This window comes from Sorex araneus, chromosome 2, assembly GCF_027595985.1.
Source record: "Sorex araneus isolate mSorAra2 chromosome 2, mSorAra2.pri, whole genome shotgun sequence".
NCBI lineage: Eukaryota > Metazoa > Chordata > Mammalia > Eulipotyphla > Soricidae > Sorex > Sorex araneus.
The window spans coordinates 262429463-262442440 of NC_073303.1; the positions used below are offsets into that span (position 1 = coordinate 262429463).

Consider the following 12978-nt stretch of genomic DNA (forward strand, 5'->3'; position numbering starts at 1 on the left):
AGAGTCGTGCCCGCCCGGTGTCCCCGGGGCCTTGGCATGACGGCTGCCAGGAGGGTTGTACTGGCGCTGCCTGGGGAGAGTCGGATCTCGTGGGCCAGCTGGGGTTGAGGCCCTGATGCCCTGACAGTCTCTCGGCTGCGGGGACCCAGGACGGGCCCGTCTGAGCACGACCAGCCTGGCCGGGCCCCGGCTCCTGGATGCGCCCTGCGTCGTGCTCTCCGTGGACCTCGACCGCCTGCCCTGCCCCACGCGTGCTGGCCTGGACCGGGGTGGGGCAGGGCCTTGAGAGCCCCAAGCCCGCGGCTGCCGCAGCCTCGCCACCCCCAGTGGCTTCCCGGGCTGAGACGCGAGTTTGATTCCCCGCTGAGCGGTTTCTGAGCGGCTGTCGCGCTGACTGCTCAGAGTTCCCGTGGTTGCCCTGCCCTCGGGGGCCTGTGTGCAGACAGACCTCTGGGCCAGAACAGTGTTTTGAAAGTAAAACCCACATGATTTCACGCCCCCTCCCCGCCGTGGTTCCAAGGCAGGATGAAGGAAATGACGATGAACTCTCCCGTCCCACATGACCAGCTGATCAAGTGATTTCTGCTCCAGCCTCCCCCTCCTCGCCTCAGCTCTGCACTCAGCGTCCCGGGGGGCCCGATCCTGCCTGCCATCTCTCTCACCCCCATGGCCGGGGCCTGCGTCCCCTCCCCCCGCTGCCCTCACGGAAGCCCTGGCCAGGAGGTCGCCTGGTACCAGGCGCTGGTGCCTCTGAGTCGGCCAGGGCCCAGGTGCTGGCGGGAAACTGCCCAGGCAGGACGCCACGCTCGAGACAATTCTGCTTTGCTTTCAGCCGCCTCGGCCCACGTCACGGCCACTTGGATCGGGGGCCAGGAGGTGGGGCCGGGCCTGGCAGTGTCCCTGCCGAGCCTGGCTCTGAGGAGCCGAGGTCTTCCTCACCCCAGGCTGTGCTTGGAAAGTGCCCACCCAGAGGTGCTGTGGACACACGGGCCTGGGGTCCTGTGTGATCCCGGGCGCTGCGGGGGCTGGGTGACACCAGACTCCGTGGGTGACATGGCGTCGGGAGAGATGGTCACAGGGGCCATCTCCAGAAGTGCCCTGACTCCTTACCCAGCCCCACAGACCCCGGACCCCTCACCCGGGGCCCACAAGGCCCTTCTCTGGCCCTGGGGTCTCTGCTGGCTCCTGGCTGAGGGGAGAGTTGGGGTCTCTGTCTCTGCTGGGGGCCCTAGCCTTCGAGATTCTGCCCTGGGGGGTGGCACGAGCATGGAATGGACAACATGGAGAGGAGAGAGTATGGACCCACAGTGATTTAATTCTCGGTGACATTTTTGTTTTATGCAAATACCAAAAGGAAAAAAAAATAAACAGCTGGCTATCTGAAAGAGGAACGGGAACCGAAAATATATTTAGTGTTTGATCAAGCAAACTGCTTTCACACATGAGCCGAGAGTCGGACCAAGTGAGGGGCCAGAGAAAAGACTCGGGTACCGGGAGCGAGTGGCCGTCGCCCCGCTCAGCATTTAAGAAAAGTGTAGTAAAAATACATAATACAAGTCAGCTCGTTCGCGTGTGCCAGACCCTCCCCAGGCTGGGCGTCTGGCCGGGCCGCGTGGCTGGCAGCCGGGAGGGTGGGTTGCGGGGGGCGGGCAGCCCTGGCCGCTGGGGAGGGCTGGGCGGGCAGGGGGGACGGTGGCCCCACAGGCCGCCTGGGGTCCCTGCCCGGCCCGCTGTGAGGGTCTGGGCTCTGGCCTGGGACGGGTGAGGGGGATGGTTCTCAGCTAAGGCCCAGGGGAGGCGAGGTGGGGGAGGGGGAGAGAGGTGGGGAGGAAGGGGAGGGAGGGGGAGGAGAGCAGGGCCGGAGGAGGATGGGGGGAGGGCGTGATGGGTGGTGGCCACATCCAGCGCTAAGGCCGGCAGGCGGCCCCTCTGCGTGCGTCCACTGCTGCGGGCCACCGCGGGTCAGGCTGGAGGCCGTTCTCAGTGAAAGCAGGGCCCAGCACGAGGGGCGTGGCTGCGGGGGAGGCGGGCTCCCTGCCCTTGGTCACTGCAGCCCTCTGGGGGCCTGGGGCCAGGGGTGGGCCCCGGCCGTGCCTGTGATGGGCTGTGGCCCCTCGCTCCCATGACCCCTCCCCATGGACACAAAACCCCGGCCCGGGCGAGAGCCGCTGGCCAGACCCTTGCGGGGGCGTGCGGGTCCCCCAGGGCCTGGAGGGCCGGGAGGGTGGGCGGGGCGCGGAGGGGCGGGGCCGGGCGCGGAGGGGAGAGACGCGCGGCCAGGCTGGGGGTCGGCGCTGCCCGCCCCGCGCGGGCCCCGCAGGTCGCGGGCGGCTCCCTCGTGGGTGGTCGCTGTTTGGCACTGGCGGGTGTGGGGCTCGGCTACAGCCCCGTGGCGCCCAAGGGCATCCCTGAGGTGTGGCTCATGCAGGGCACGGACTTGGGGAAGTCGTGGCTGCCCACACGCCCGTTCTCGCCGCTGCCGCCGCCGGCCCCCGAGCCGCTGTTCCGCGGGAGCGTGGACGTCCGTATGGCTTCGCTGAGGGGCTGCTGCGGGATCAAGCAGAAACCCTTCAGGAGGACCCGGGCTCGCACCCGGGCCCCGGCTCGGCTGGCAGGGTCGCCGCCCGCTCCCCCAGTGCTCCCCTAACAGGCTCCTCCCCCAGTGCTCCTCTAACCGACTCCCCCCAGTGCTTCCCTAACCGGCTTCTCCCCCAGTGCTCCCCTAACCGGCTCCTCCCCCAGTGCTCCCCTAACCGACTCCCCCCAGTGCTTCCCTAACCAACTCCCCCCAGTGCTCCCCTAACAGGCTCCTCCCCCAGTGTTCCCCTGACTCCTCCCCCAGTGCTCCCCTAACCGACTCCCCCCCAGTGCTTCCCTAACCGACTCCCCCCAGTGCTTCCCTAACCGGCTCCTCCCCCAGTGCTCCCCTAACCTGGCTCCTCCCCGTTGCTCCCCTAACCAGCTCCTCCCCCAGTGCTCCGCTAACCCCGGCTCTCTCACTGCTGGGCTGTGCCCGTCCGTGCAGCCCTCAGGGCTGTTCCCAGGCTGGCTGTGCCCCCGCCCCAAGTGTATTCCAGGCTGACGCTCTCCGGGAGGGCCCATGTCGGGGAGCGTGAGGGCGGGGCAGGCTGGACCTGCTGGCGGGTGTGTGAGGGGGTCGGGGGCTGCGGCTGCAGAGTGAGACGGAACGTGGGGTCCCATGGCTGGTCCCTCCCGGGACCCGACAGCGCGGAGGAAGCTTGTCCGAGGGCGGCCGCTCCTCCAGCTGCGGCCAGCGCCTGCCTCACCCCAGCTCATCCCTCTACCTCCTCCTAGAAGCTTCTAGAGACACCCCAGCCAGTGGCGGTGCCTCTCGGGAGGGCGTGGCTTGGACCAGGGCGAGGCACTGTCCAGCCAGCACCAGCGCGGCAGCCCCCGCCCCGCATGCTGAGGCCAGTGACCTGGGGTCCGGACGGCGGGTTCGAGGCCTGCCCGTGTCCCTGCCCGTGTGCTCTATGCGTGTCCCTGCCTGCTGCTGCAGTCTCGAGCATGTCAAAGCCGGGCTTGGGCAGAGTTGACCCCCTGCTGCCTGGCCATGAGCTGGGGGCGACTGCGGGGTCCGCGTGGCCCCGGAGGGGGCGGCCCCCTCGCCGGTGGCCTCTGGTGTTCCTCAGGGAGGAGAGCGGCTCCCTTGCCGTGGGCTGAGCTGGACACAGCTGGCCGTGCGGCTGTGACGGCCCGGACCCCGGCCAGGAGCGGGGTGACCGCAGGGCCCTGCAGCCTGGCACTTCTCTAGTCCCAGGGCGGTTCTGGCCTGGCCCGGCCTGCTGGGGCGGGCCGAGGTCGTGGGCTTGGACGCTCACCCCGACTCCCGGCGCCCCTCTGAGCCCCTCCCCCGCCCGCCCCTGCGAGGCTGAAGTGGGGCCACGACAGGCCTGGGTGCGGGTTTCCCATCAGGAAGTCCCGACCTACTGCTCAGAAAACAGCATCACCCGGGCAGAGAGACCGCCCCGTGGAGCAGCCTATCGGGGCAGGGGGCAGGGGGCACGGGCAGCGGGCCCGGCCACAGGGAGGGCGAGGGAGGGAGTCACGGACGGGCCAGGGACCAGAGTTGGAAGCATGGTCAGTGCCCAGGGAAAGGCCCTCTGTGGCCAGGCCCGGAGAAGCTGCTCAGAACTGGGGGGGGGGGGGCTCGGGACGGGGACGGGGCCAGCGTGGGGCCCCCGAGCCAGGTGCTCCTGGTCTGCCCTCCGTCCTGCCCGGTCAGACCTGCGCCTCTGCCGCCCTGTCAGGCTGGGCCGGGCTGGTCACCCCCGCGCCGCGGGGATCCCCTCCCTGCGCTGGGAGCTAGACCCTGGTTTATGTGGTCGCAGCAGCGCCCTCTCGCCCTCCCGCCCGGCTCTGTCTGGGGGGTGCAGCCGTTTTCCCACACTCCCTCCCCTCCCCGCCGCATGGGGGGCGGGTGGGGCACGACACCACCTTCATGCGCTTGGACTCGCTGCGGGACTTGTAGCAGAACTCCACCAGGGCGACCAGCATGGCCAGGCCCAGGCCGCCGATGAGGATGTAGAAGACGCCGGCCACGTTGCTGAGGCTCAGGGCGCTCGTCTTGTCCTGGCAGGGGGAGGGGGCGCGTCAGCGGGCGCCGGGGGCTCGCGCTCAGCACCCACACACAGACACTCGCCCCTTCACCCGCTCCGCGCCGCCCAAAGGCGGGACACAGGCGCACGTCCCCGGGAGTCGTGTGTGCGTGTGCGTGCGTGTGCGTGTGTGTGCATGTCGTGTGTGTCTGTGTCTGTGTGTGTGAGACTCTCCCTCCCGAGTCCTGCTTCTCTCCCCCTCTCCCGCGGCCTTGTGGGACCCCCCTCAGCGCGGTGGCCCCGCCTCCCCGGGGCCCCCTGGCTCCTGCCTTCCCCGCGGGCCGTGTCCCTCCCTGCCCTGCCCCGCCGGCCGGCCCGGCCCAGCCGAGTGACCTGGCCCTGGGCTCTCGCAAAGGCCATTCCAGGCTCCTGGAAGCGATCTTGCTCGTGTTTGGACTCTGCACTCAGGCTCACTCCTGGCGGGGCGGGGACACGGGGGTGCTGGGGGTAGAACCCGGGGTGGCATGTCCGTCACGGTCACTGGGCTCCCTGGCCCCTGAGACAGTTCTCTGGGGACGGAGAGGAGCACTGACTCGCAGCGCTGAGTCCCGGGGGGGGAGTGGACGGGGCGGGGGGTCGTGGCGGGGAGAGGCTGGGGTGGGACAGCCAGCTCAGGACACTGGGGCTGCGGGGGAGCAGGGCTGACCCCGGGCACAGGAAGTGGGCGCGTTGCTGGGGCGTCCAGGACAGCCACCAGCCGGTGCGGCTGAGTCTGTCACCTGCGGGAGGGGCTGCCCTGGGCGGGTGGGGCTGGCGGGGGGCGGCTCTGTCCCAGGGAGGCTGCTGGCCTCAGCCGTCAGAGCTGGGGTCTGGGGCTCTCCGTGCTCCCAGCCGGTGCTGGCTGTGCTCGGGGCCAGGCAGCTCGGGGCGGGGGGAGCGGGGGCAGGTGCCTGGCGGGGGCAGGCAGTGCCGACACCCTCCTTGGCCGCCACCTTCCGTTTGTGCTGGGGGTCTTCCTCCTCCTCCTCCTCCTCCTCTTCCCGTGCACGGGCTGGGGGTCCCGCTGTCCCTGGGCCAAGGGGCCCCGGCAGTTTCTTCGTGGCACTAGGGGGCACAGGGGGGCGGGCGAGATGCTAGGACACAGGACCGGGCTCGGGTCCGTCTCTTGTGGCCTCTGGACTGGACCGAGCCGGGGCCGTTCGGCTGTCCCTGGGCAGCCTCTCCCGGGGGCCGCGGGCGGCGGGCCGGGCCTGTGCCGGTGCTTCCCTCCGCTCTCCCGGGCCGAATCACGCTCCGTGTGTGCCCGCCCTTGGGCCCGGGCGTTTCCGAGGCAGCTGGTGTCTCTCGGGTGGGGGGGGGTGGGCGGCCAGGTGGGGGCTCTTGGGACGGGGGGCTGCGGCAGGGACAGGCTGGGACCGGGCTTTTGGGGTCTCCGGGGACGGGGAGGAGCCGCTGCTCCGCGTCACTGGGAGTGTCCAGACGGGGCCGAGCTGCCGGGCAGAGCTGGGGAGGGGCAGAGCTGGGGAGGGGCAGAGCTGGGGAGGGGCAGAGCTGGGGAGGGGCAGAGCTGGGGACGGGCAGATCGGGAGCCCGGGGTGCGGGGGCGTGGCCTGAGCCTGAGGGCGGTGAGGGGTGTGTGGGGGCCAGTCCCTGGGACACCCTGTCCTGGGTGTCGTCCCTGGCTCGCCTGGTGCCCCCTGCGCTGAGCTCCTGACCCTGCCAGGCTGCAGCCCACCACCGCCTGCCCGAGACGTCTCCCGCCCGTGTCCTGCTTTCCAGATTGTGCAGGAACAGTGAGTGTGCCCTGCGTGCTGCGGCTCCGGTGTGGGCCGGTCTGAGCCTCAGCAGCCACGCGGGTCAAAGCCCACGCACGCACGCCAGCACGAGGGAGTGTGTGAGTGTGATTGTGTGAGTGTGAGTGTGAATGTGTGAGTGTGCAAATGTGTGTGAGCATATGTGAGTAAGTGAGAATGTTGTGAGAATGTGAGCATGAGCATGAATGTGTGAGTGTGTGACTGAGTGTGAAAGTGTGAGCATGTGTCTGAGAGCAAGTGTGTGTGTCAATGAGCATGTGTGAGCATGTGTGTGAGCGCATGAGTGTAAGTGTGAGCACAAGCATGAGTGTGTGTGAATGTGAATGTGAGAGTGTGAGTGTGTGAGTGTGCCGGAGTGTGACTTCAAGTGAGACTAAGTTTGAGTGTGCAAGTGTGTAAGTTGTATGAATGTGTATTAGTGTAACTGTGAGTGTAGCATGTGTATGAGTGTGAAAGCGTGTGAATGTAAATATGAGTAAGAGTGTGATTGTGTATGAGTGAGTAAGTGTGAATGTGTGTAAGTATGCATGAGTGTGTGCATGCACCTGAGTGTGATCATGTTAGTATGTGTGAGCAAGTGTGAATGTGATTGTGTGTGAGTATGTGTGAATAGATGAGTGTGAATGTGTGAACATGTGAATGTGTGTGTGAATGTGGCAAGTGTGCATATGTGATAGTGTGAATGCGAGTGTGTATGAATGTGTGTGCGTTTATATGAGTGATCGTATGATTGTGTGTGAATATGTTCTTGTGTGTGAGTGTGATTGTGTGAGAGCGTGACTACGTGTGAATGTGTGTGTGACTGTGAGTGTGAATGTGAGTGACTGACCATGTGATTGTGACTGTGTGTGATTGTGAATGTGCGTGTGAGCGTGTGTGCATGTGAGTGTGCATGGGCACATGCAGTGTGGCCTGGAGGCCTGGGTGCCCTCGAGTCCCCGTGTGACCCTGTGAGAGGCCAGGCCTGGTGCCCGTCCTGGGTGTGACCCCCCTCTGGGGCGGGTTCCGAGGGGCAACCATGCAGCGCCCGGCTCGGGGCTGCTGGGCAGGGAGCGGCTGGGCCTGACACGGGGCTCGGGGCTTCCCGCGGGTCCAGCCGGCCCCCGGGCAGAGCCTTAGGGGCAGCGGAGGGCGCATGGCCACCCGGGCGCCTTGGGGCTTGGCCCTCCTGCCCGGCCCACGCCCGCGGCCCGGCTCGGCGCCCCCCCCGGGGCGGGGCGTCCACCCTGGTCTAGGGCGCGGCCTCTCGGTGCGACTGACCTTACTTCCGGAGTCCTTGCTTCCACACTCCCCTTTATCGTACCACCATTTGCTTTTCAGCTTGTCTAAGACGCCTTGCTCACTCAGTTTCAAAACCGCTAGGTTTACGGGGCCTCTTCAGCCGGGGAAATAACATAAATAACATCACCAATGTTATTTTATGTTATTCGCAGACAGCACGCATCCACTCGTCCGCCAGGACCCGCGCGCCGGCCTGCCCGGCCGCCCACCCGCCCGCCCGCCCGCTCCTGCCGCACGCGCGCGCGCCCGCCCAGCCCGGGAGTGACCAGCAACGCCCGCCCCGCGCCCGGCCATGCGCCCTGGCCCCGCTGCTGTCCGGGGGGCCGGCGAGCCCCCGGGGGGCCGCCGCGTCAGGGCCGGGGAGGCCGAGGGGCTCCCCGAGGGGCCGCGGGGGCCCGGGCCGTTGCTGGTCCCGCCGCGCTGGCCGCGCCCGCTAGACCGCGTGCTCGCGCTGGGGCTGACCTTGGAATCACCGCCCCCGCTGCCGCACTCGCCCTTGTCGTACCACCATTTGTTTTTCAATTTGTCCAGTAGCCCCTGCTCGTTCAGTTTTAACACTGCCAGGTTTACTGGGTTTCTTTAAAAACGAATAGATAACACGCGATGAGTTACAGCGGAGAACACGCGGCAAGTCACGTGACCCGGGGCAGCGTGCCGCGGCCTGGGCCAGCCTGCCAGGTTGCCCTTTGACCCCAGGGATGGACCCGTGCCACGGCACTGCGGGAGCGGGGGGATGGGGCCTGAAGCCCGTGCGAGGGTCCCGTGCCAGAGCAAATGCCTCGCCACCGCCCTTCCCACCCGCCTTCCTCGGTGCCCCCTGGGGTTCTGCCCTTTCGGACCCAGGGGCCCAGGCGGCCAGTGACTGGCCGGGGTCAAAGGAATTACAACGTGGCAGCCCAGGCCAGGCACCTGACTCGCCAGTACCCCTGAGTGTTAGTCACATCACAACAGACAGAGGGGGGAAGGGGGGAGGGGGAGAGAGGGGGGAGGGGAGGGGGGAGAGAGGGAAGGGGAGAGAGAGGAAGGAAGAGGGAGGGAGTAAGGGAGAGGGAGAGAGAGGGGGAGGAAGAGGGAAGGAGAGGGAGGGAGGGAGTCAGGGAGGGAGGGAGGGAGGGAGGGAGCAAGACAGAGGGAGGGAGACAGAGGGAAAGAGAGAGGGAGGGAGGGAGACAGAGGGAAAGAGGGAGGGAGGGAGACAGAGGGAAAGAGGGAGGGAGGGAGACGGAGGGAGGGAGGGAGGGAGGGAGGGAGGGAGACAGAGGGAGGGAGGGAGGGAGTGAGACAGAGGGAGGGAGCCGGAGGGAGGGGGGAGCCGGAGGGAGGGGGAGGGGCAGCAGGCCAGGTCAGCGGCTGTTAACTGGGTCCCGGCAGAGGCCTCCGGAGGAGCCTGAGGGAGGAAGTGTGGTTAGGAGCCCTGGCCGCCCCGAGACCCGTGGGCAGAGGGACGCTGCGTCCTTCCCAGAGGCTGCAGGACCTTCTCTCCGGGCTCTGGTGGGGGGCGGGGGCTAGGGGTTCTGGCTGCACAGTCTGCCCAGCAGGGCCAGCTCCGAGGCCCGGCAGCTCCTCCTGGAAGGGAAGGAATGTCAGCGGGCACACGGCATGGGGTCCCGGCACGGACACGGGCGGCACGAGCAGACACGGGCAGACACAGGCGGACACGGGCGGACACGGGCAGACACGGGCGGACATGGGCGGACACGGGCGGACACGGGCAGACACAGGTGGACACAGGTGAACACGGTAGACATGGGTGGACACGAATAGACATAGGCAGACATGGGTAGACACGCGCGTACATAGACAGACACAGGCAGACACGGGCGGACATGGGCAGACACAGGTAGACACGGGTGGACATGAGAGGACATGGGCAGACACGCTCAGGGCTGCAGTGGGAGCAGGGCCCCCCCCCCGCCCCCTGAGCTGAGGTGTGGGGGGCCGGGCAGGGTGCTGGTGGCCAGCACGTGTCTCCAGGACCCGCCTGGTCTCCAAGTCTCGCCTGCTCCGGCCAGGGTGGCCCCACATGTGACGCCCTGAGCGAGGCCCAGAGCTCCCGGGGTGGCTGATGGGTGCACAGGCCAGCGGGCTGGGCAGGGGTCTGCAGGGGCCCCGCCCATCGTGGGGAACCCCTGGAACCATCCAGACCAGCGCCCCCTCTGCCTCGACCTCCCTGAGTGCTGCATGGACGCCCGGGGCAGTGCTGGCACTGACCACCACCCCACACTGCCCCTCCTGTAGGACACTCCCAGCAGCCCTGCCTGCAGCTCTGTCCCGTGACCAGTGCGGGCACACGGGCGCCCCGGTGCCGGGATACCACGTGGTCTCCTCCTCCCGGGAGTGGCCGGGCCCTCTCCTGGCCCTCTGGCCACACTCACTGCCGGCCGCTCCTGAGAGTCTGGGCAGGGGCCCGGCCAGGTGCCCTGTGGGTGGGGAGGAGGGCAGCGGGGGGGCCGGTGGGGACGGGCCGTCCAGGCTCCTGCACGCCGGGGTCCGTTCCCAGAGCTGGGGCTGTTCCCCGTGTTCCCTGGGGGTCTGCACGTGTTCCTGCTGGTGCGGGGCCGGGGTGGCGGGGCTCCGGGTGGGTGTCGCTCTTTCGGCGACAGGCCGTGCAGGGCGGGCAGAGCAGGGAAGCCGGGCAGCGCTGTCCGCGGATAAGGGCCTCAGACTCGCCAGGCCGGGGGCTGCCGAGGGCTCTGGGGGCCGGGACAGCGTCAGGGGGCCGGGCCCTCTCACCCCAAAGGCACACGGACATTTATGTTCTTATCAGCTGGCGCTAGCCCAGTGAGATGCTAAGGCCCAGGGGTGGGAGGGCGGCTCCGGGTGGCAGCACTTGCCGTGGCCATGTGAGACGCCGGCTTGGTGCCTGGAACACGCATGTACACATGTGCACACATGTGCACACAAGCACACACAATGCACATACACAGACACACGTTCGCACACACGCACACACGGAGAGCGCCGAGGGCTGGGGCGGCGCTTTGCCCGTGCAGCCTGGCACCACGCAGCCGGTTAGGAGCCGGCCCAGAAAGCCGCCGGGCGCCCGGGAAAGGCAGGGCAGCCGGGCAGCGGGCACGTCTCCGTCCTGCAGGCCGGGCGCGCGCCCCAGGGTAGCCGGAATCTGCCCACCTTCCCGGGAGAGACTGACTGTCCTCCGGCCGGCTGCCCCCGTGGCCCCTCCGTCCCCGCAGGCTGCTGCAGGATGCCACTGTCCACTGACTCCGACTCCGTCGCGGCTAGGGGCCGTCCCCGCTGCCTGGAGCCGGGTTCTCAGCCTGCAGCGGGCAGCTGCTGAGTGGACAGCCCTGTCCAGGAGCCGGGGATGCTGGGGTCAAGAAGAGTGGCCACTGCTGAGCCGCTGCAGGGCTGCCAAGCCGCTGGCCCTGGGTGGACGGCAGTAGCCGCCAGAGGCAGCCGGGTGCTGCGTGTGGGGGACGAGGCCGCAGGACGGACACTAATCTGGGGGGCCTGGCCCTGGCGGGCAGGAGTGTCCCTGGCCCTGGCGGGCAGGTGTGTCCCTGGCCCTGGAGGGCAGGTGTGTCCCTGGCCTTGGCGGGCGGGTGTGTCCCTGGCCCTGGAGGGCAGGTGTGTCCCTGGCGGGCAGGTGTGTCCCTGGCAGGCAGGTGTGTCCCTGGCCCTGGCGGGCAGGTGTGGGATTCACGCCTGCCCCCGGCCTGGGGCCCAGTGTCCTAGGCTGGCATGGCGGGCGCGCCCTTCCTCAAGGTCACCCGGGGGCGGGGTGAGCTCCGCGGAGCCGGACCCCTCCCCCGTCCCCTGCCCGCTAGCACAGCTGCCTGTGAGGGGCCGGAAATAAAGTTGCTGAAGAGGGAGCAGAGGAGGAGGAGGAGGAGGAAGGCTATTTCTGACAGCCACAACCCCTGCGAAGAAAGCGACTCGCCACCAACCGGCAGTGGGAGTGTCCCGACCGCTGGCCGCTGGGGCCCTGCGAGGACCGTGCCCGGGCCCCCAGAGGGGCTCCCCTGAGGGGAGAGGCTGTGTGTGTCTCTGACTCTCGCAGGGAGGGGCAGGTGGGGGGGGGCGAGGCGGGTCCCTAAGGAGCCGAGACCCCACAGCGGGGGCTGCCTGTTTTGTCTTGTGGAACCCGTGGGGTCCTCGTGGGACTGACCCGGAGCTCATGGGCCCCAGGGCCCCCTCGCATGGCCTATGGCCACCCCCTTCCCCTCACCCCCCGAAACAGGGGCCCAGCCCTGTCTCCTGGGAATATGCTCTAGGCCTCTGGCCGGGCCCACTCTGCTTTCGACCAGGCTCTCAGCATGTGCACATGCATGCACACACGTGCGCCACACATGTGTACTTACATGCATGCAGTATACTCTCACATGTGCATACACATATTCACACATGTGTACTCATATGCACACAGTGCACTCATGTGTATTCACACACGCGTTCTCTCATGAACACAGTGCACTCTCATGTGCATACATACACTCGTGTACTCATATACACAGCACACTCACATACATGCACATGTGTACTCACATATACACAGCACACTCACATACATGCACATGTGTACTCACATATACACAGCACACTCATACATGCACATGTGTACTCATATACACAGCACACTCACATACATGCACACATGTATACTCATGCACACACATGTATTCATGAGTAGTGCACTCACGTGTACTCTCATGCACACTCTTTGAGCACACACAGGTACGTATACATGTGTGCACGTGTCTGCCCGGCTCTCCCCAGGTCTCTGAGCAGCTACTTCCTCCTTCCCGGGGGTCTTAGTCTCCACCGGCCACTGAGTTTCTGGGGTTGCCATGACAACCAGCTCCCTGGCTACCCATGATGCAGCGAGGCCTGTGGGAGGGGCTGGCATGCCCTGAGCAGCCTGGACTGACGACGGCCAGCGGAGATCAGGGCTGGGGCTGCTTTCCGGGTCCCTGGGGGCCACATGTTGTTCTTTCTGTTGCCTGTTGGGGCGGGCAGTGTGTTTCTGCAGGGCAGAGGTGGGGGGCCCAGCGGGGACTAGCCAAGCCCGGGCGGGGGGGGGGGTGGGCAGTGCTGGGGGCCCTCGAGGTGGGGGTGTCGCTGGGGGCAGTGCTGGGGGCCCTCCCAGTGGCGGACCCCGTGTGCCCTGGGGAGCCCCGGCCCCCGACCCGGGTGGGCTGGGTGACCCGGGGCAGCACCGCACACCTCTGGTGGCTTCTGCCTCCGGCCTCGCTTCCCCTCTGGCCGCACCCCTCCAGAGCTCCCAGAGGCCGCCCGCGGTGACCGGCCCCGTCCTGCTCCGCCCTGCCTCGGGGAGGCCTGCCCACTGCCCGCTGCCCTTGGCCCAC

General features: G+C 67.7%; 1 protein-coding gene across 4 annotated transcripts in view; it reads right to left on the reverse strand.

Annotated features, from left to right (window-relative positions):
• Positions 1-1295: 1295 nt before the first annotated feature.
• The window catches only part of GRIA1 (glutamate ionotropic receptor AMPA type subunit 1), a 75297-nt gene continuing 63614 nt past the window's right edge, over positions 1296-12978 (reverse strand). For 2 of the 4 annotated variants that reach the window (XM_055127087.1, XM_055127089.1), the window contains 3 exons: positions 8117-8231; positions 4459-4593; positions 1296-2568 (listed from right to left, as the gene is read on the reverse strand). In XM_055127087.1, coding sequence (XP_054983062.1) covers positions 2380-2568; positions 4459-4593; positions 8117-8231 — 439 coding nt within the window. In that variant the 3' untranslated portion in view covers positions 1296-2379. Of the gene's footprint in view, positions 2569-4458; positions 4594-7633; positions 7749-8116; positions 8232-8897; positions 9221-12978 lie in introns of those variants that run through there. The other 2 variants (XM_055127088.1, XM_055127091.1) reach the window with 2 other exon arrangements.